This window comes from Hemicordylus capensis, chromosome 14 (genome assembly GCF_027244095.1).
Source record: "Hemicordylus capensis ecotype Gifberg chromosome 14, rHemCap1.1.pri, whole genome shotgun sequence".
Taxonomy (NCBI): domain Eukaryota; kingdom Metazoa; phylum Chordata; class Lepidosauria; order Squamata; family Cordylidae; genus Hemicordylus; species Hemicordylus capensis.
The window spans coordinates 7,920,840-7,941,485 of record NC_069670.1 but is presented as its reverse complement, the minus strand read 5'-3'; the positions used below and the strand labels follow the sequence as shown (position 1 = coordinate 7,941,485).

The 20,646-nt window shown below is 57.6% G+C and overlaps 1 protein-coding gene across 6 annotated transcripts; it reads left to right on the top strand.

Annotated features, from left to right (window-relative positions):
* Positions 1–3,933: 3,933 nt before the first annotated feature.
* Positions 3,934–18,786, top strand: SLC25A44 (solute carrier family 25 member 44). 6 transcript variants are annotated; one of them, XM_053278478.1, is made up of 6 exons: positions 3,934–4,087; positions 10,051–10,175; positions 10,576–10,663; positions 11,977–12,610; positions 13,858–13,985; positions 14,959–18,786. In XM_053278478.1, exons 2-6 carry the CDS (start codon positions 10,162–10,164, stop codon positions 15,148–15,150), a joined length of 1,056 nt encoding a protein of 351 aa, XP_053134453.1. In that variant the 5' UTR covers positions 3,934–4,087; positions 10,051–10,161; the 3' UTR covers positions 15,151–18,786. The 6 variants fall into 6 exon arrangements, 5 of the variants coding, with proteins under 5 accessions (XP_053134453.1, XP_053134451.1, XP_053134452.1 ...); XR_008312266.1 differs by lacking the exon at positions 3,934–4,087 and adding an exon at positions 4,350–4,550 and having other exon boundaries at positions 13,863–13,985; positions 14,959–15,096; XM_053278476.1 differs by lacking the exon at positions 3,934–4,087 and adding an exon at positions 4,358–4,550.
* The last annotated feature ends 1,860 nt before the right edge of the window (positions 18,787–20,646 follow it).

Sequence of the window (20,646 nt, the reverse complement as noted above, 5' to 3'; positions counted from 1 at the left end):
CCCTCCTGTGGCCGCTTCTTGAACTGCAGCCAGCCGGGCCGGGGGGGTGCTCCTGTGGTTGAAAAACTGTGCCCTCCTGTGGCCGCTTCTTGAACTGCAGCCAGCCGGGGCGGGGGGGTGCTCCTGTGGTTGAAAAACTGTGCCCTCCTGTGGCCGCTTCTTGAACTGCAGCCAGCCGGGGCGGGGGGGTGCTCCTGGCGTTGCAAAATTGTGCCCTCCTGTGGCCGCTTCTTGAACTGCAGCCAGCCGGGGCGGGGGGGTGCTCCTGGCGTTGCAAAATTGTGCCCTCCTGTGGCCGCTTCTTGAACTGCAGCCAGCCGGGGTGGGGGGGTGCTCCTGGCGTTGCAAAATTGTGCCCTCCTGTGGCCGCTTCTTGAACTGCAGCCAGCCGGGGCGGGTGGTGCTCCTGTGGTTGAAAAACTGTGCCCTCCTGTGACCGCTTCATGAACTGCAGCCAGCCGGGCCGGGGGGGTGCTCCTGGCGTTGCAAAATTGTGCCCTCCTGTGGCCGCTTCATGAACTGCAGCCAGCCGGGCCGGGGGGGTGCTCCTGTGGTTGAAAAACTGTGCCCTCCTGTGGCCGCTTCTTGAACTGCAGCCAGCCGGGCCGGGGGGGTGCTCCTGTGGTTGAAAAACTGTGCCCTCCTGTGGCCGCTTCTTGAACTGCAGCCAGCCGGGGCGGGGGGGTGCTCCTGGCGTTGCAAAATTGTGCCCTCCTGTGGCCGCTTCTTGAACTGCAGCCAGCCGGGGCGGGGGGGTGCTCCTGGCGTTGCAAAATTGTGCCCTCCTGTGGCCGCTTCTTGAACTGCAGCCAGCCGGGGTGGGGGGGTGCTCCTGGCGTTGCAAAATTGTGCCCTCCTGTGGCCGCTTCTTGAACTGCAGCCAGCCGGGGCGGGGGGGTGCTCCTGTGGTTGAAAAACTGTGCCCTCCTGTGGCCGCTTCTTGAACTGCAGCCAGCCGGGGCGGGTGGTGCTCCTGTGGTTGAAAAACTGTGCCCTCCTGTGGCCGCTTCATGAACTGCAGCCAGCCGGGCCGGGGGGGTGCTCCTGGCGTTGCAAAATTGTGCCCTCCTGTGGCCGCTTCTTGAACTGCAGCCAGCCGGGGCGGGGGGGTGCTCCTGGCGTTGCAAAATTGTGCCCTCCTGTGGCCGCTTCTTGAACTGCAGCCAGCCGGGGCGGGGGGGTGCTCCTGGCGTTGCAAAATTGTGCCCTCCTGTGGCCGCTTCTTGAACTGCAGCCAGCCGGGCCGGGGGGGTGCTCCTGTGGTTGAAAAACTGTGCCATCCTGTGGCCGCTTCTTGAACTGCAGCCAGCCGGGCCGGGGGGGTGCTCCTGTGGTTGAAAAACTGTGCCCTCCTGTGGCCGCTTCTTGAACTGCAGCCAGCCGGGGCGGGGGGGGGTGCTCCTGGCGTTGCAAAATTGTGCCCTCCTGTGGCCGCTTCTTGAACTGCAGCCAGCCGGGGCGGGGGGGGGTGCTCCTGTGGTTGAAAAACTGTGCCATCCTGTGGCCGCTTCTTGAACTGCAGCCAGCCGGGGCGGGGGGGTGCTCCTGTGGTTGAAAAACTGTGCCCTCCTGTGGCCGCTTCTTGAACTGCAGCCAGCCGGGGCGGGGGGGGGTGCTCCTGGCGTTGCAAAATTGTGCCCTCCTGTGGCCGCTTCTTGAACTGCAGCCAGCCGGGGCGGGGGGGTGCCCCTGGCCTTGTGAAATTGCGCCCCCTTGTGGCCACTTCTTGAACTGCAGCCAGCCGGGGCTGGGGGGTGCTCCTGTGGTTGCAAAATTGTGCCCTCCTGTGGCCACTTCTTGAACTGCAGCCAGCCGGGGCGGGGGGGTGCTCCTGGCGTTGCAAAATTGTGCCCTCCTGTGGCCGCTTCTTGAACTGCAGCCAGCCGGGGTGGGGGGGTGCTCCTGGCGTTGCAAAATTGTGCCCTCCTGTGGCCGCTTCTTGAACTGCAGCCAGCCGGGCCGGGGGGGTGCTCCTGTGGTTGAAAAACTGTGCCCTCCTGTGGCCGCTTCTTGAACTGCAGCCAGCCGGGGCGGGGGGGTGCTCCTGTGGTTGAAAAACTGTGCCCTCCTGTGGCCGCTTCTTGAACTGCAGCCAGCCGGGGCGGGGGGGTGCTCCTGGCGTTGCAAAATTGTGCCCTCCTGTGGCCGCTTCTTGAACTGCAGCCAGCCGGGGCGGGGGGGTGCTCCTGGCGTTGCAAAATTGTGCCCTCCTGTGGCCGCTTCTTGAACTGCAGCCAGCCGGGGCGGGGGGGTGCTCCTGGCGTTGCAAAATTGTGCCCTCCTGTGGCCGCTTCTTGAACTGCAGCCAGCCGGGGTGGGGGGGTGCTCCTGGCGTTGCAAAATTGTGCCCTCCTGTGGCCGCTTCTTGAACTGCAGCCAGCCGGGGCGGGTGGTGCTCCTGTGGTTGAAAAACTGTGCCCTCCTGTGACCGCTTCATGAACTGCAGCCAGCCGGGCCGGGGGGGTGCTCCTGGCGTTGCAAAATTGTGCCCTCCTGTGGCCGCTTCATGAACTGCAGCCAGCCGGGCCGGGGGGGTGCTCCTGTGGTTGAAAAACTGTGCCCTCCTGTGGCCGCTTCTTGAACTGCAGCCAGCCGGGCCGGGGGGGTGCTCCTGTGGTTGAAAAACTGTGCCCTCCTGTGGCCGCTTCTTGAACTGCAGCCAGCCGGGGCGGGGGGGTGCTCCTGGCGTTGCAAAATTGTGCCCTCCTGTGGCCGCTTCTTGAACTGCAGCCAGCCGGGGCGGGGGGGTGCTCCTGGCGTTGCAAAATTGTGCCCTCCTGTGGCCGCTTCTTGAACTGCAGCCAGCCGGGGTGGGGGGGTGCTCCTGGCGTTGCAAAATTGTGCCCTCCTGTGGCCGCTTCTTGAACTGCAGCCAGCCGGGGCGGGGGGGTGCTCCTGTGGTTGAAAAACTGTGCCCTCCTGTGGCCGCTTCTTGAACTGCAGCCAGCCGGGGCGGGTGGTGCTCCTGTGGTTGAAAAACTGTGCCCTCCTGTGGCCGCTTCATGAACTGCAGCCAGCCGGGCCGGGGGGGTGCTCCTGGCGTTGCAAAATTGTGCCCTCCTGTGGCCGCTTCTTGAACTGCAGCCAGCCGGGGCGGGGGGGTGCTCCTGGCGTTGCAAAATTGTGCCCTCCTGTGGCCGCTTCTTGAACTGCAGCCAGCCGGGGCGGGGGGGTGCTCCTGGCGTTGCAAAATTGTGCCCTCCTGTGGCCGCTTCTTGAACTGCAGCCAGCCGGGCCGGGGGGGTGCTCCTGTGGTTGAAAAACTGTGCCATCCTGTGGCCGCTTCTTGAACTGCAGCCAGCCGGGCCGGGGGGGTGCTCCTGTGGTTGAAAAACTGTGCCCTCCTGTGGCCGCTTCTTGAACTGCAGCCAGCCGGGGCGGGGGGGGGTGCTCCTGGCGTTGCAAAATTGTGCCCTCCTGTGGCCGCTTCTTGAACTGCAGCCAGCCGGGGCGGGGGGGGGTGCTCCTGTGGTTGAAAAACTGTGCCATCCTGTGGCCGCTTCTTGAACTGCAGCCAGCCGGGGCGGGGGGGTGCTCCTGTGGTTGAAAAACTGTGCCCTCCTGTGGCCGCTTCTTGAACTGCAGCCAGCCGGGGCGGGGGGGGGTGCTCCTGGCGTTGCAAAATTGTGCCCTCCTGTGGCCGCTTCTTGAACTGCAGCCAGCCGGGGCGGGGGGGTGCCCCTGGCCTTGTGAAATTGCGCCCCCTTGTGGCCACTTCTTGAACTGCAGCCAGCCGGGGCTGGGGGGTGCTCCTGTGGTTGCAAAATTGTGCCCTCCTGTGGCCACTTCTTGAACTGCAGCCAGCCGGGGCACATGTTTCGGAGTGCTTTGGGAATGTGGGCTGGGCTGGATGTTCTTCACGGTTCCCTTGCCGGCGCTGACGTTCTCTTTAAGAACCGGGAACGTGCCCCTGCCAATAACCCGGGCTCTGCGCATGCGCATGGCAGCACCCCCCACTCCGTCTTCGGCGGCCATGTTGGACCAGGGCGAGGAACAGGGTCGGGTTCAGGTCAAATCCCGCAGAGACCGAAAGGACGAGAGTGACGCACAGACTGTACTTCGGGCCATCCGTTGACCGAGCTTCCAGGTAAATGGAGTCACTCTAGGCTCTGGCCTCTCTATGATAGCGCTGACCCAGCTTGCCCTGGGAGGCTGCGAGGGCGGCAGTCCCACTGCCAAACGAGTGCCCTCTCGTGCAGCGCTTCGTGGCCAATGAGGCTTCTCCTTTTGGCGTGTGGGGGCTGGCGCTTCCCTCTCTAGCCCCTCCCGCCTTCGCTCTCTGCGCGCGCATCTCTTTCCCGCCATCTTTTCCCCTGGCGGTGAGGGCGTGGGGGCTGGCGCTCTTGCCAGTAGCCGAGATGGAGGGGGCGCGCGCGCGGGAGGCAGGCCACGCCCCCTGGCGAGGGCTCCGCTCGGACCGTGGTGAGAGGCGAGGCGAGGCCGCGGGCGGAGGAGGCCGGCAGGGAGGCCGGAAGAGGAGGCGGCGGCGGCCGGGCGAGGAGAGAGGGCCCGGCCTGGGCACGCCCCCCCGCCCCCCCGGCCGCGCGGAGGTAAGCGAGGGGGCCCGCCGGTGGGGGGGGGGATTTGTTGGAGTGGGGTCTCCTCAACGCCCCCCGCACCGTTGGGGGAGGCATCTCCGGGACCCCCTCCCCGTGGGACTTGGGCTGGGGTGGGATTTATTGTCCTCGTTATGGCATTGATAGAGTAAACTGTAATTATATAATATTCTGGGAGAGCAGCTGATCGGGGGGGACCTCCAGGGAGGGGACCTGACGCCCCCCCACCCCTCCCACCTGGGGACGAGACTGCCTCCTGGGGGCTGGGGAAGGGGAGCCTGCTTGGGTTGGTGGGCAAAGCCAGAGGGGCTGTGGTGGGGCTCTGCTTGGAAGAGCTGGAGGGGGCTTTTCAATGGGGCAGGGGCTCGTGTTGGGTGCCCTCTGGGGGTGAAGCATCTTTATGCCGTATTGCCCAGCATTGCATAAGGGGCTTATGTAAGTGGGAGGGGTGGGGAGGCTGAGAAATGAGGGGTGGGGTGGGGGCAGGGGGAAAGGTCTGGGGTGCCTTTGTGGGGCTGGCAGGAGTACCATTGAGGAGTCCAAGGCTGTGGGGGGTGAGACTGGGGAGCAGACTCCACGAAGGGTTAATTTTTTGCGGGGGGGGCTGGTTTGAGGGAGCCTCCTTGGAGGCGCTGTGAGAGGAAACCAAATGGGGCTACAGGCCGTTGTGGCTGGGCATGATGGCAGTTGTAGTCCCACAACATCTGGGGACCCTCCAGGTGGAGAACCCCTGTTGGGGGTCGTCTCTAGGCACCCCTTGGTTGGAGAGGTCTGTGGGGAGATGGATTGTAGACAGTTGGCCGTGGAAGGGGAGCGCCTGCTTCCGAGACACAGAATGGGGGGGGGGGTGTTACATTTTTGTGTGGGGTCCTGAGAAGGAGGCTTCTTGTGAATCGATGCAGAGGTAGAGAAGGGTGCGTGTGGTTTTTTGGCACAGCTTTGATTTGGGGGCAAAGCAGGGAGGTGGGGCTGGGGGGGTGGCAACAGGCAGCTTGCTTGAAGACATGGCGCGCTCTCTCGCGCTCTGGCTTCCTCTTGCCATCCGTCTGTGCAGCGGGTGCCCATGTGCTCAACCACCCAGTGGTGGCGTGACCACAGATCCTGCCGATTGGCCTCCTGGCAGCCTGGCTTCTGTTGTTGATAAAGGCCAGGGTGACTCCTTGCTGGAAATAACAAAGTGAACGCAGAGTCTCTTTAAAAACCGGGGCGGGGCGGTGCCCCCCCCCCCACGAGCCACATCAAAACTCGGCGGATCTCCCGTCTTCACTGCCTGCCAGGGACTGTGCAAACAGAGGGTTTGTGAACTGCCAGCCAGAGCAGGGACCGGCGTTGGTCTTGACGGGTCACAAGGTGGCACGCTTGGACTGGAGTGAATGGGGGGAGGGCTGGTATTTCTGTGGGGGGGGGGTCTTGTGGGGAGAAGAGATTGTCTTGAATGTGCTGAGATCTCGCTCAGCCATGAACCAAACAAAGGGCGGGTTGCTAACATGACCAGGCTAGTGTTGCAAATGCAGTCAGCAAAGTGGAAGGCCCTTTCTCCTGGGGAAGGGGCAGGGAGCACAGTCTGGGTCCCAGCTCCCCTGGTCCTGAGCAGGGCGTCTGCCAGGACTCCTCCTCCTCCTCCTCCCTGCTTGCCCACCTCCAGCACAGGAGAGCAGCTGCTCTGGTGGTAGCAGGCATGAATTGTCCCCTTGGCTAAGCAAGGTCTGCCTTGGTTTGCATTTGAATGGGAGACTACCCATGGTCGCTCTCATTTTGTTCATCTCTGTGCAGAGTGTCTTTGGTTCTGGGCGGCCATATCAAGGCACTGTGTGCGCAGATGCATTCAGAGTAGGGCCTTCGTGATTCAACCTGAGCGGGATCTAAAATTAATGGAGTGGACATTAGAAAACCTGTGAGCGCAGGCACGTGCACACACCTTAGAGGGAACAGTGGAGACTACACGTGAGCACTGCAAGAGATTCCCGAGGGGATGAGGCCGCTCTGGGAAGAGCAAGAAGGTTCCAAGTCCCCTCCCTGGTAGCATCTCCAACAAGATAGGGCTGGGAGAGAGACTCCTGCCTGCAACCCGGGAGAAGCTGCTGCCAGTCTGGGTAGACAATACGGTGCTTGATAGACCAAGGGTCTGACTCAGTATATGGCAGCTTCCTGTGCTCCTGTTTGCTGTGGAGCTGCGCCAAGGCCAAGCCTGGATGCTGGGCAGATTGGCGTCCCGCTTGTAGCAACTTTGCAGGGTCATCTCTCCCTCTCCGTGGCACTCAGCAGAGGGCTCAACAATCCCTGTCCCTGTTTCTGCCTTGTGGGCTTGTGACTCTCAGTAACCTCGTGCCCTTGGCTGCAGAACCCTCCGATCCAGGGTTTGTTCTCCACTTCGGAATGCCAGGCTCTCTTTGTCTCATTCGTTCCTCGGTTTCCCTCGCACCAAAGCGGAGGAAACGGAATTGGTGCAGCGGTGTAGCGGAAAGGCTTTGGGGGGCACCAGAAAACTACTCGTTCTTTGTCACCAGAAAAGAAAACCGAAATTGGGTGAAAACTTCAAAATGCTACGCGGTGCTGCTCTTGGTTGCACGGAGATGAGTTCAGAATTGCAATTAGCTGCTTCTGCCGGCGAGCCAGCTTCGTTGGCCTCTCGCTGCCCCTCTTGAGAACGGGGTGGCGTGTGGTGGACCCTTGCGTGGCCAGCCCCCTTCTGGGCACGGCCCAGCCTCTTGCTCTTGGCCTTTCGCCCCGCCTGGAGCACAAAAGCCCCGGCTTCATTGGCCAAAGAAGCACGTTTGGGGAAAGCCGCAGCTGGCTGTAAACATGGCTCTGCGTGCCAAAGAGGGTTGGGGCGCCTTATTTCTTGCTTTATAGTTGCATTTCTGGTTCTGCTTTTGAAATGGGAGGATGGCAGAGCAGCAGGCAAAAATGAAATCTCTGAAGCCCTGCAGAAATGAAAGGAGAAATAGAAATAAAATTGTGTGGAGCCACTCTCTGAAAACGACAAGTGCAGAGAGCAGAGCAAACAAGCTAGTTGTGGTTAACGTGGGGAGAGTGTGTGTGTGTTTCTCTCTCGCTCCCAGAACATTGGAAGGGGGTTGCCTGGTGAAATGGACAAACAAGGGACTCGGGCCAGGCAAAGCAACATCCGTCTGCACAGCACAGAATGATCTGAAGTGACTGGCAGCCATATGACCCGGTGGTGGCAGACCAGGGTCCAATTCACGGGGGAGAGAGCTCTATGGATCAGACGAGCCTCCATGTTCAGAGACTGCATACCTCTCCGTACCAGTTGCTGGGGGGGTGGGCTAGTAGCGGGGCAAGGCTGTTGCCTTCAGGCCCTGCCTGTGGGCTTCGCAGAGGCACCTAACTGGCCACTAGATGTGCCCCCCCACACACACACATCATCCCATCAGCATGCAACTCCCATGATCTCCAGCCAAAGGCCATTGCAGGTAGGGGTTATGAAAGTTGTAGATTTTATTAGAGCCACCTCATGGCACAGCAGGGAATTGGCTTGACTAGCAAGCCAGAGGTTGCAGGTTCGAATCCCTGCTGGTATGTTTCCCAGACTTTATAGGTGTTTCCCACCTATATTGGGCAGCAGCGATATAGGAAGATGCTGAAAGGCATCATCATCTCATACTGCGTGGGAGGGGGCAATGGTCAACCCCTCCTGTATTCCACCAAAGACAGCCACAGGGCTCTGTGGGCGCCAGGAGTCGACACAGACTCAACAGCGCAACTTTACTAGTTTTTATTAGAGTGCCTGCCTACAGTAGGTGATTCATAGTGTGGGCAGTAAGAGAAGTAAAATTGTGGACTAGTAAGTTGTAGACCTTTTTGCAAGCCTGATGCAATGAGTGTGTGGCAGTGTTTGGGTCTGGTCTTCACCTGCAGCAAAGGTGGGGGCAGAAGGCTCAGGTTGGGGAGTGGACTGTCCCATTTCAGGTTGATTCGGTGGGGCCCATCAAAGTATTGAATGCTCCCCTTAGTGGTGGTGTTTTTGAAATTTTAATTCCTTGCAAATAGAAGACGGGTTCAGCAGCCAAAGAGCTGGTTTAGAACCCATCTCCTTGATGCATCCGCTGTCTGTCTGCAGGGAGAAGAGTTGTTTTTTTTAAAAATGTGTTTTTGGGTGGGGGGGGGAGCACTCAAAGGCGGCCCCCCTCATCTATGGCCCAGAATGGTGCAGTCTTTCCAGCCAGAGTGTTATGGGGAGTGGGGGCTCCCTCTCCCCCATAGCCGCAGGTGAGAGGTACCTTCCCTCCATCTCCCTCTCTTTTGAAAGGGAGCCTCTTGCCATTTTCCACGGGGCCTTCCCTTCTGCAGGCGCCAGCTGGTGTGTGCTGCCTTCCTCCCGGGTTGTGTACCTGGCAACCTGGTGTGCGCTATCTGAACTGAGTCATGGTTCCTGAGCCACTTATGAGCAAATATTATTCTCCTGTGTGTGTTAGGACTGCCCAGGCGTGGCCGTCGCACCAGGCGGAGGCACCCGCTTTTTCCATGCACGAGGCCTCGGGTTCCACCCTTGGCCTTTCCAGGGATGCCGTCACGGGTGGCAGCAGGTCCAGGAAGGACCTCAGGCCTTGGGGAGCCAGAGCTGGTCAGGCCAGACAGCCCTGGATTCAGTGGGCCCCTCCTCTCGTTCTGGGGGGGAGCGTCTCTCTCTCTTCATACGCACACAGCTAAAGATGGCGTTGAAGTGGCCCATTTCTCCTTTCTTAGTAGAGACTCTGACTGAGGGACCAAACCATCTAGCTGCGTGTTGTCCACACTGACTGGCAGTGGCAGCAGCCCTCCAAGATTTCAGGGAGGAGACTCTCCCAGCCCTACCCAGAGATGCTGCCAGCGAGTGAGTGTAGTTACTCCTCCCCATGCAAACCAGGGCAGACCCTGCTTAGCAAAGGGGGGCAGTTTGCTAGCACAAGGCCAGCTCTCCACCTCGGTGGCTGCAGGGAGGATCTAGGTGTGGTGTGAGGAAGCTGGTTTCCAAATTTTGGACAGAGATGTGTGGGCTGGAGATAATGTGAATCTGCATTCCTGAGAAGTGGCTGAGAATCTTGGAATGTGACCTTGAATGTCAGAATGTGGACGCTTGAGCAGATCCTTCAGAATGTCAGCTGTCATTTTTTAAATCATTCATTCATTCATTCATTCATTTTAAAGGATTTCTATACCGCCCAAAACTTGCATCTCTGGGCGGTTTACAATTTAAAACATTAAATCAACTAACAATTAAAATCATTAAAAACAATAAAGATTAAAAGCAGTATTGAAATTATTTAAAACTATAAATCTAATTAAAAGTTTCTAGTCCTCAGGACTGGGGAGGAGAAACATTAAGACCCTGTGGCGGGGGGAGCGTTCTAGTTTGCTTGCTAAGGCTGAGAAGAGGCAGAGTTTGCCATGGGGAGAGACTCTGGGAGTAGTGCTGGGGGCCCTCATGTTCCCCGTCACTTCCTCCCCCTCTCATGCTCCCCATAGAATAATAACCGGCTGCCTTGCGTTGCAGGAAGTTGGAGGCTTGGGAGGAAGGAAGGACTCTTCAGATTCTGCCGCAGCAAGGAAGTCAGCATGGCTGGGGCCAGGGCCGCCTGGCTGCCTGCAAGTTCCCGGATGCGGCATGTTCAGTGAAAGGTACCCTTTCTGCCTTGGCTGCTCTCTTTGCATGGTGGTGGTGGACTACGTCTCCCATCGCCCCCGGCTGTAATGGCACTCTGGCTGGGGATTATGGGAGTTGTCGTCCAACAACAGCTGGGGGCCCCAGCTTGTGCTGTTCCTTGTGGTGACTCCTTTCCCTTGGTCTGCCCCTTTCCCAGCTCTCGGTCCTTCTCGGATCCCTACAGGTCAATCTAGAGAATGGATTTCCCTGCCTTCCTTTCTGGCTGCTCCCTGAGGAGGCCTTGCTGGGAGAGCGGGCAGGGTAACCCGGCCTGGCTGCCTTCCCAGCCCGCGGGCCGGCGCTTGGGAGGGGCTGGTCTTGGCGAGGCAATGATCTGCAGCCAGGTTCTTTCCTCTCCGCCTGTGGCTTCCGCAGCAGCAAGAAGAAGGTGGAAGGAAGGGACCTGAAGCAACTCTTTCGAAAGCCCGAGACCACGAGTGCTGGGTCTCCTCAGCAGAGCAAGGTCTGCCCTCGTTCCCCCGTGGACGGGAGAGATTCCCCTCAGGGGATGATGGGGCCGCCACCACTGAGTGGAAGGGCGTCTGCATGCTTGTGCCCCCCAAAGGGCTGGGGGCTCAGGCTGGTGCGAGGAGGAGATGTGAACTGAGGGGACCCTTTGGATCACTTTGAAATGTGCCCCGGGTGAACTGGGCAGCCATTTGTGAGAGCTGTTTTTCAAGGCACCACTGCGAGGGGAAGAGGGCCCACTGGGGAAGATGGATTCTTCCTTCTCACCCGAGACGGAGCCTTCTGGGACGTGTGCCTGGCTCCTCTTGGGAAAGGGAGTGGGCTTTTGGGGTCAGAACTTTGGTCTACATGCATATGTTTGCAGAGAGTAACCTGTCTCCAAGGCAGACCACTGGCCATCGAGCTCAGTCTCGTCTGCGCTGACAGACAGGGAGGATTAAGAACATAAGAACAGCCCTTTGGAGGGCAACCCATGGTCAGGGGTCTGGAGCACCTCATAGGAACAGAGGAAGCTGCCATCTACTGAGACAGACCCTTGGTCAATCTCGCTCAGGATTGTCTTCACAGACTGGCAGTGGCTTCTCCAAGGTTGCAAGCAGGAGACTCTCTCAGCCCTCTCTTGGAGAAGCCAGGACCTCCCTTATGAGGCAAGCCTCCAACACCGGGGACTTTTTAGTTTAGGAAAAAGACGGCTGAGGGCTGACATGATCGAGGTCTATAAAATCGTGGCTGGTGTGGAGAAAGTGGATAGAGACATTTCTCCCCCTCGCATAACACTAGAACCAGGGGTCATCCCATGAAACTGATGGCCAGGAAATTTAGGGGCGACAAAAGGGCAACGATGTGTAACCAACCTATGGAATTCTCTGCCCCAAGATGTGGTGGCCGCCAACAGCCTGGCTGGCTTTAAGAGGGGTTCAGAGACCTTCACGGAGGACAGGGTCTACCAGTGGCTGCTTCCAGCCTCAGAGGCAAGATGCCTCCAAATCCCAGTTGCAGGGGGGCAACAGCAGGAGACGAGAGCGCCTGCCCTCTGCTCTTGCCTGTGGGCTGCTTCTCAGGGGCATTTGGTGGGCCACTGTGGGGAACTGGGTACTGGGCTGGATGGGCCCTCTTGGGCCTGAGAGGAAATGGGGCCGTGGCACCTGTGGGGTTGTGACCAGAGTTCCCTGTCACGGGGATTCCCAGATGTTCAGCTCGTCCCCAGCCAAGGGCCGTTGCAGCTGGGGGTGATGGGGCTTGTAGTCAACGACCCCTGTGCCAGCCTGCATCCCTCAGGCACGGGCCCCACTTCCGCCTGTGTTCCAGGGGGCCTCGGCCATGGAGGACAAGCGCAACATCCAGATCATAGAGTGGGAGCACCTGGACAAGAAGAAGTTCTACGTCTTTGGCGTCTGCATGACCATGATGATCCGGGTCAGCGTGTACCCCTTCACGCTCATCCGGACGCGGCTGCAGGTGCAGAAGGGGAAGAGCCTCTACAACGGCACCTTCGACGCCTTCGTCAAGATCCTCCGGGCGGAAGGGGCGGCCGGCCTCTACCGGGGCTTCCTGGTCAACACCTTCACCCTCATCTCGGGCCAGTGCTACGTCACCACCTACGAGCTGACCCGCAAGTATGTCTCCCGCTACAGCGACAGCAACACCCTCAAGTCGCTGGTGGCCGGGGGCTCGGCCTCCCTGGTGGCCCAGAGCATCACCGTGCCCATCGACGTGGTCTCCCAGCACCTGATGATGCAGCGCAAGGGCGAGAGCATGGGCCGCTTCCGGCTGCAGCCGCCCCAGGGCAAGCGCTTCGTGGTCTTCGGCCAGACGCGGGACATCACCACCCAGATCTTCAAGGCCGACGGGCTGAGGGGCTTCTACCGGGGCTACGTGGCCTCCTTGCTCACCTACATTCCCAACAGCGCCGCCTGGTGGCCCTTCTACCACTTCTACGCAGGTAGGGGGACCCGAATCGGTCCCTCAGCCCCCCAGGCCTCCCTCCCAGCCCCAGCCTGGTCGGCCCAGGGGTGGGCAGCCTTCATTTCAGCTGCTGTCGGACTGCAGCTCCCACCCACCCAGTGCATGCGGGGGATGATGGGAGTTGGAGTCCAGCCGCCGCTGGAGCGTCCCAGGTTGGGCTCTCTGCTCCAGCCTCCAGCCCTAACTGATCCGGGAGCAGAAAGCCCTCCCCTGCTCCCAGGCTTACAGCAAGGCCTGCTGGGAGACCAGCCACCGCTTCTTGGACCCCGAATCCCTTGCTGCGATGCCAGTCTTCTGTGCCAGGCGCAGGCTAGCCCCGGGTTGTGCAGCTTCGGTCCTCCTGCTGTTGCTGGACTACAACTCCCATCACCCCCAGCCACAGCTCAGCCTAATAGTAAGGGCTGGTGGGAGGGAGAGTCTAGTGTCGGCAGAAGGGCCAGCGTTTTGCAGCCCTGCTCTAGCCTAATGAAGATTACAAGTGTGTGTGTGTGTGTGTGTTCCCTTTTGAGACTTGCAGCTTGCAGACTGGGGTGCCCCAATACCCAGCATGCCCCCCCCTTTTTTTCCCCATCTCTAGCCTGAGGAAGAGTTCTGCTGAACTCAGCCTTGCCTGCCACCTTGAGAATGTTTGGGTTGGTCCTGATCAAAACGGTTTGCTATATTTTTTTTTAAATCAAAATAGATCCTCCAGAGCAGGGTTTCTCAACATTGGGTCCTCAGATGTTATTGGACTTCAGCTCCCATAATCCCCAACCAAAGGTCACTGGGGCTGGGGATTATGGGAGCTGAAGTCCAATAACATCTGGGGACCCAACGTTGAGAATCCCTGCTCCAGAGGGTGCTTTTTTGTCTCTCAATTAAAATCTCTTCCCGGCCACAACTGGAGATTATGGACAAATAATGTAAAACAGACTGGGTCCCCAGATATTGGACTCTGGCTCCCATCAGCTCCTGCCACAATGGCCAACCATTGTGGGTGGGTGGGGTGATAGGAGTTCCAGCATCATCCAGGGACCCATGAGAACTTCTGCCATAAAACCTGGTGGTCCCTGAGGACCTTGCTTGATCAAAGAAGAGTTGATCACCAGGCCCGGTGTTCTGTCTCCAGCAGTGGCTAGCCGGATGCCTCTGAGAAGGCCACAGTCCCGCCTTGCTGCTTAGGGAGGCAGGAAAAGTAGCCCTGCCTGCTGGCGTCCATAACTCTGCTCTTGCTCCTGTTCCCAGAACAGCTCTTGAACCTCACGCCTAAGGATTGCCCGCAACTGCTCCTCCAAGCCATATCTGGGCCCCTGGCCGCCGCCACAGCCTCCACCCTCACCAACCCCATGGACGTGATCCGGGCTCGCGTGCAGGTAAGAGCTCACGCGGCCTGACAGCTGCCCGCTACAAGAACAAAGCCATGGGTCGGAGGCCTTTCCTTCCTGGAAGCAAGCCTGGGGGAGCGTAGTTCTTCTCTGTACTTCCTTAAATAGGAGAGGTCTCCTGTCCGAGTGGGAATGTGGGTTTCATTAGCACAGACAAAACTTTGCATTTGGATATTTTCTCATTGGGAAATGGAAAAAGAAAGCGACAGTTGATTGTTGGTGTACTAAGCAATTCACAGAAACATCCAATTTCAAAACTGGACTTGTAGGAGCAAAACAAAATCATTTGTTTTGCTCTTCCAATATCCCAACAAGAGGCGCTTATTAAATATTTTGTAAATGTGTTTACAAACCCAGAACTGAAGGACCAGGTGTGTATTCTCCGTCTTATCCACCTGCAAAAGGAAACCATCTCTCTCTGGGATCGTGGAATTCTTCCAGGTTTTAATTGGTGTCAAAATTCTACACATGCTTAAAACTTCCTGCCTCTTGCAATGCCGGCTTTTTATAACCGGAGAAGTCCCGCACCTCCATTATTTAGCAGTTTGAAACTTTGCTGCAATGAAAAGCCAGCCGAACCTTGTAAAACCGGGTTGGTCCAAGCTGGGGTAAAGGCCTAGCCGGTCCTTCCCCAACAAAATGTTTTAATCCAGAGGAGAAGCCGTGTGAGTCTGCTGCATGGAAAGCAACACACATATTCTGTGGCACCTTACAAGAGTCACAGTCATCTTTGAACATCAGTTTTTATGAACTACTGTCGTCTTGGATTGTTTCCCAGGGCCTTGATTAGTTTTGTTGATGGGGTGTGTGTGTGTGTGTGTGTGCATGCTCATTGCAGAACCCCTTCAACTTTCTGGCATTTTGATGCTCCAGGCAGGTAGCTTTCCTCCCCCCCCCCCCCCGCCTTGCTGCCATCTGAATCTCTGGTTTTTCTCTTCTCCTCTCCCCCCCCCCGCCCCAGGTGGAAGGCAAAAGCTCCATTATTCTCACATTCAAGCAGCTGATGGCAGAGGAAGGCCCGTGGGGCCTCACCAAAGGCCTGTCGGCCCGCATCATCTCTGCCACCCCGTCCACCATTGTCATTGTGGTGGGTTACGAGACCCTGAAGAAACTGAGTCTCCGCCCAGAGCTGGTGGACTCCAGGCACTGGTAGTGAAGCTGCGGGAGGGAGAGATGGACTTCTCTGGAATCTCTTGGACCAGGCCAAAGCGAGCCGCGTTGTGGGGGCGGCAGCAGCTGAGAGCTCTCTGGCCCTGTGATGTGGAGCCGGATGGCGTGTTGGTGAGAGCGCCAGGGGCCCTTTCCTCCAGCCCCATCTGACTGACACCACCCTTCGGACTGGAAAAGCAAAGCCTAATGTGTAAAGAACTCAGAACTCTCTTCATTAACTTCTTATGTGAGTACAGTCTGGCATGTCCCCGATTTCCACCCTTTTTCTTTTTTAAATTAAAACACTTAATTGAAGCAAAGTAACACTTTCTTCTCAAAACTGATGTTGATGTTTATTTGTTAAAACTTGTTTTGCCAAATCCCCACACCAGGGGAGGAATCCAATAGCACTAGTGCCCCCTGCCGGAGGATCTGTTCATTCCAGCAGTGGACACTCGTAAATGGGAAGTCCTTCATTAAAAACAGTTCATCTCCACCCCATTCCCCAAAGTTCTTGCGGGGGCCCGGGGTGGTGTTCCCAGCGCCAGGAGCTATTTTAGAAAGAAACCACTTTGAGCATCCTGACAAGACCTGTACATTTCCCCCACTCTGGTTTGTATCTTGTGGGTAACTCTCTTGCCAATCTTCCAGTATTGGAGCATTTGTTTTTCCTTCTGGCTGCATCAAAAGTGATTTGAAAGGAAGTTCCTTTCTAGTCCGCAGCAGTTGTGGTGCACAATTGTACTTCTGTGTGGTGTGTATGTAAATATCTATATCTATCTCTGTCTCTTCTGAGGAGGGTGGAATTCTAGTCTCCTCTGGGGAGGCCCCCATTCTGTGGCCTTTGCAAATGCCAGTGTAAAAGCAGTGACGGATCCCCACCCAGCCTTTCAGCACCAAGGAATCCAATGATTCTCTGCCTTGGGTGGGCTTCATCTGAGAGGCTGTGGGGCTTGTGCTGTGAAATGTCTTGCAGCATTGCCGCTTCTTGGTCACTTCCTTGTGCCAGGGATCACTGAACTAGTGTGGTGCTAACAGATTGGACAGGATGCCAGAGAGGGAGGCAGTGGTCTCCATCCCCTTGCTGGAGACAGAGCTGGGAGGGGGCTGGGCATTCAGGAGCTTGGCAGGCCCCCCCGTCTATGCTCCTGTCTGGGAGCTGCAGTCCCAACAGCAGCTGCAGCCCCTCAGGCTGGCCACCCCTGCTTTAGAGGGCAGCGTGGAGGGTGGTCTTCAAAAGCAACCCAGGGTTGCCGAGTCTTTGCACTTTGCTTGCTCTGTGTGTGTGTATGATGTGTCCATGTGCAGCTGTTTCGGCGTGGGTCAGTTGACGTGTGTGCCATCGCTCCGGAGGGCGATCTCCAGGGCCGGTCCTCTATCGAAGCTCGCGACGGCCCCAAGGTCCTTGCGAGAGGCCTCTCCACAGCCTCAGAAGTGGCTCCCAAGGAGCCTGACCTCCCCCAGCAGCCTCTATGCTGCCTGATTCAGTGCAGCCTCTCCCCCACCCCCCCGGGATGGGAAGGGGGAAAGGCAGAAGTCACAGAGGGGCGTGCTGAGGGCAGGGCCGCCTTCGGAGTGTGGTCAAGCTGAAAAGGAACTGCAGCAGTGGACAGGCTGCGTGCACGTGGCAGGCCGGGCACCCCACCCCAGCAGCTGCCCAGGTAGCACTGCGAACAGGCCTGTGTGGGGAGCGGGGTTGTCTTTGTGCCACCAGGTTTTGGCCACAGAGGAGCCTTGGCTGGGTTTCTAAGCATGCTGTAATTCGCGGTGTCTCCCCAGCATGTGAGTGTGTGTGTGTGGGGGGCGGGGGGTATTAGCTTGGGCCATAATGGGGAACTGGAAGACTGGCCTGCTGCTCATGTTCAAACGTGTGTTCGCCCCCCTCCCTCCCCCACTCTGCAGGCCCTAAACGTGAACGGTGGTGGAACTCCGCTCTGGGTGTGTGGTGGGCACACACTGGATCTGGGCCTACTCCCTCCCCACCCCGGATAGCCCACTGCAGTTGAATCCACCCCACACAAAGGGAGGACTGGTGTCCATCAGTGTAGGGGAGGGAAAAGGTGCTGCACACTCCATGTAGCCCCCGCAGTCCTGAATCCAAGCCATCTGCTGCCCATCCATTTCAGGCCATGTGTCTAGCTCTCAGTGAGGTGGCAGACTTGTCTCTAGGCTGTACCACTGCAGGAGCTCGCCTGATGAGGACCTTACCAAAAAACTTAAAAATGAGGGCAGCAGCACGTACAGACCTGGCAGAGCAGTGAAGCAGGTTCTGGCCTGGCTGTCTGACCCCTGAGTTTCCTATGAGCAGGAGTGTTTTCCCCCTAACCGGGTGAGCTTCCGCCTGTTGTCTGAAGTGGCACAGCCCACAGCACAAACCAGCCACTGAGGGCTAGGCCTTTTCATGTGCGCTGGGGCGAACTGGCGGCAGGCACTGGGAGTGCCACAGAAACTTGGAGTGACCCGGCAGATACAGGGAGCAAAGCTGGCCCCACACTCAGGCCCTCTGGCAGACTGCCTGTGCTCCTGGGACTGCTCAGGGTCTGGCCTCCACCCAGATAGGCTGGCTGAGTTGGGCTTCTCTCTCTTGCTTAAAAGTGGCAGCCCAGAAGCTTTTGTTTCTCACTCTGGATGTGGGGCCTGCGAGTTGCTCAGTCCTCCCAAACCCTTGGCTTTATTTTGTGCAGGCTGGTCTTTGAGAGGTATTTTTGCTGAAGTTCACGAGGGGTTGGTGTGCTGGTTACACCTAGTGGTGTCACTCTTGGGCATTGTGGCTAATGATTTTATAGGTTCCAGATCCAGAGCCTTGGTGAGGTCTGGATGGCTAAATCCTGCCCGCTTTGAGAAGCTGCTTGGATGGTTTTGCGGTGGTCCGTGTTACGCCCCACAGACCTGTGCGCAAAGCCTTGTCGGCTTGGGCTAACTGATCCCTCCGGCTGCTTAAGGAATGTTTCCCATGGGGAAGTCCAGGTCTGTCTTTCTGTTACCCCAACTACAAAAGCCATGTTTTGTCATTTTAACTGGTGGGCTGAAATTTCATTCCGTTCTTGATCCATTTGGCTTCTTGCTCTTTAAAGTGCAATGAGAGAGTCTGAATTATTATTTTTGCTTCCAATCACTAGCGCACAGAGCCTGTAGGGAACGCCACCGGCCTGATCTCAGGAAGCCCTCTTACAGGGGTCCCCAAGCTCAAGCTCTCCAGCTGTGGCTGGACTACAGCTCCCATCACCCCCAGCTGCAACTTATTGTGGCTGGGGCTGATGGGAGTTGTAGTCCAGCAACAGCTGGAGAGCTTGGCCACCCCACTCTAGTGACTGACTGCCTGAGGAGGAGGAGGAGGAGGAAGGGAGTGGCAGGCCAGCCTCATCTGAGGACCCGACTCCGAGAACCCCTCGCCAAGAACAAACAATACTTGGGGTGGGGACGGCTAAGGGCCAGTCGTGCCAGCGGGGAGCCGTGGACAGCCACGTGCAATGAGGGTCTGCCCGCTCGACGTGGGAGCCCCTGCCAACCCATTTCGGATCACTCGGTGCCTCCTGTTTCAATGTGGAGTTTGAATGTATTTGTGTCTATTAAGCCAAGTTTCAAATTTGCACTGTAAGAAGTCTCTGAGGTGGAATTAAAGTTTTTATTATTTATTTGACCTTTTCCTTGCAGAACTTTATTTTGCTTGGTGGGTGGGAAACAAAGAGCCGGCCTCGCAGGGCAGCACAGCCCCAACACTCCTGCTGCGGCTGGACTACAACTCCCATCCCCCCGGCCACTGTGGCCGGTAGCTGGGGATCATGGGAGTTGTAGACCCACAGCAGAGGGAGGACAAGAGTTGTGCCGCCCAGCTCTAAAGCTGAGAGTTCAAGTCGCCAAGGGGTCTGTGGGCAAAAAGTAATTTAAATATCAAATAAGAGCAGTTCGGTCTTTTTTTAAGTTCCTGCCGAGCCTCTGGTTGGACACCCGAGAGAGAAATCCCTCCCCTCTCATTTCCTTGGTCCCCCCCCCCCATTCTTTGTAAACACTGAACGAAAAGGGAAAGGGCGGCTATACCAGTGGTGCAGGTGAGAATATGGAATGAATATCTGCTAATCCCAGCTGCCAGTCCTAAAGATGGACAGGGGGCGGGGCACAGATGGGGGATTTAACTGTCTTTCAGTACCAGAATGGAAGACTCAACACTGGCTTGAACCTCACTTGGGTGCCCCTCCCTGCCAGCTACTATTTCAGATCTCCCCCACAAGCGTCTACTGAAGGCCCCCCTGCCCCCCCCCCCACACCCCCGCAGTGCAAAGCCAATCCCATTCCTATCCTGTATTGCTGCTTGAGTTCCTGGAAGTCCTTTGGAACCTGGGAAGAGGGACAAAGCCTGCTTGCACACACCCCCCCCCCTTAGCTCCCTCTCCAGGAGGGGAGGGGGAGGAGTTTCAGGCACCCTCCCTCCTCCAAGGGAGGGGCTGGCTAGGTGCTCAGGCTGAGCTCGCCCCTCCCTTAGACAGGGCAATGTTGGCACTGAGAATTAGCCAGCATGTTGAAACTCTACCCAGAGGAGGCCAAGGTTTCCTTGGTTAGAGGTTTCCTTGGTTAGAACAAGTGAACTTGAGTTCTTTCTAAACCAAAATCAGAGGGAGAATTCCTCTGATCCTCACGCAAAGACGAGGGAGGAGCTGTGCAATCCCCAAATCAAGAGAAGTCGCACAGAGCCAGGATTTAATTCTGGTGCTGCGCTGCGTCTGAACCAGCCCTGATGGCATATTACCCCTAAAAATTTACATCATCTTGTCCTTAGCTTAAAACTTAAATCAGCACATAAGGAGAAATTACTACCATGACTCCAAACGTAATTGCAGAGATCAAAGCCTGAAGGGCTCCCGTGTCCAAGCATTTGTGTGCTGGGTGTGTGTGTTTATAAGCAAACACTTTCTCCCGCCTCCTGTTGATATGAAACAAGCTTGCTCTGGCAAACCACCTCACATTGTCTAAAAATAAACCCAGACGAAATTGACCAGAGTGCAAGGAAGAGACTTTCCCTGGCTCCTACCCTAAAGCAAGTCTGTAGCTGGCTTATGGATGAGTTCCGGCTGCGTTCTGTAGAGACGGCTGTAGCAGCCTGCAAACTGTTGGTAGCTGTGGGGGGAGAGAGGAAAAGGCGGAGGACATTTCAGAACACAGAGCTCTCCCAAACATATCTCCGCACCTGCCACCTCTGGCTCCCCGACCCCCAGAAACCTCCCCAATACCTGCCCACCCCATCACAGGTCATTCACATGGTAAGCAAGGGACTACCGCCATCTTTGCCCCAGGCGAGGGACATAGGCAGCTGCCTTCTACCGAGCCAGACCCTTGGTCCACCTCGCTCAGTACTGTCTACACTGACTGGCAGCGGCCCTCCAGGGTCCCAGGCAGGAATGTTTCCCAGGCCTACCTGGGGATGCTGCCAAGGATTAAACCTAGGACCTTCTGCATGCAAGCAGCAGTAGTGGCCGGAGTGGATGCCGCCGAGGGGCAGCTTGAA

Excerpts from the sequence above, each read along its gene's own strand:
- SLC25A44 (XM_053278476.1), top strand. The coding sequence starts at position 4,359 with ATGGAGGGGGCGCGCGCGCGGGAGGCAGGCCACGCCCCCTGGCGAGGG. Across the intron at positions 10,176-10,575 it reads TGCGGCATGTTCAGTGAAAG|CAGCAAGAAGAAGGTGGAAG; the intron begins GTACCCTTTCTG and ends TGGCTTCCGCAG. Across the intron at positions 13,986-14,958 it reads TGATCCGGGCTCGCGTGCAG|GTGGAAGGCAAAAGCTCCAT; the intron begins GTAAGAGCTCAC and ends CCCCCGCCCCAG.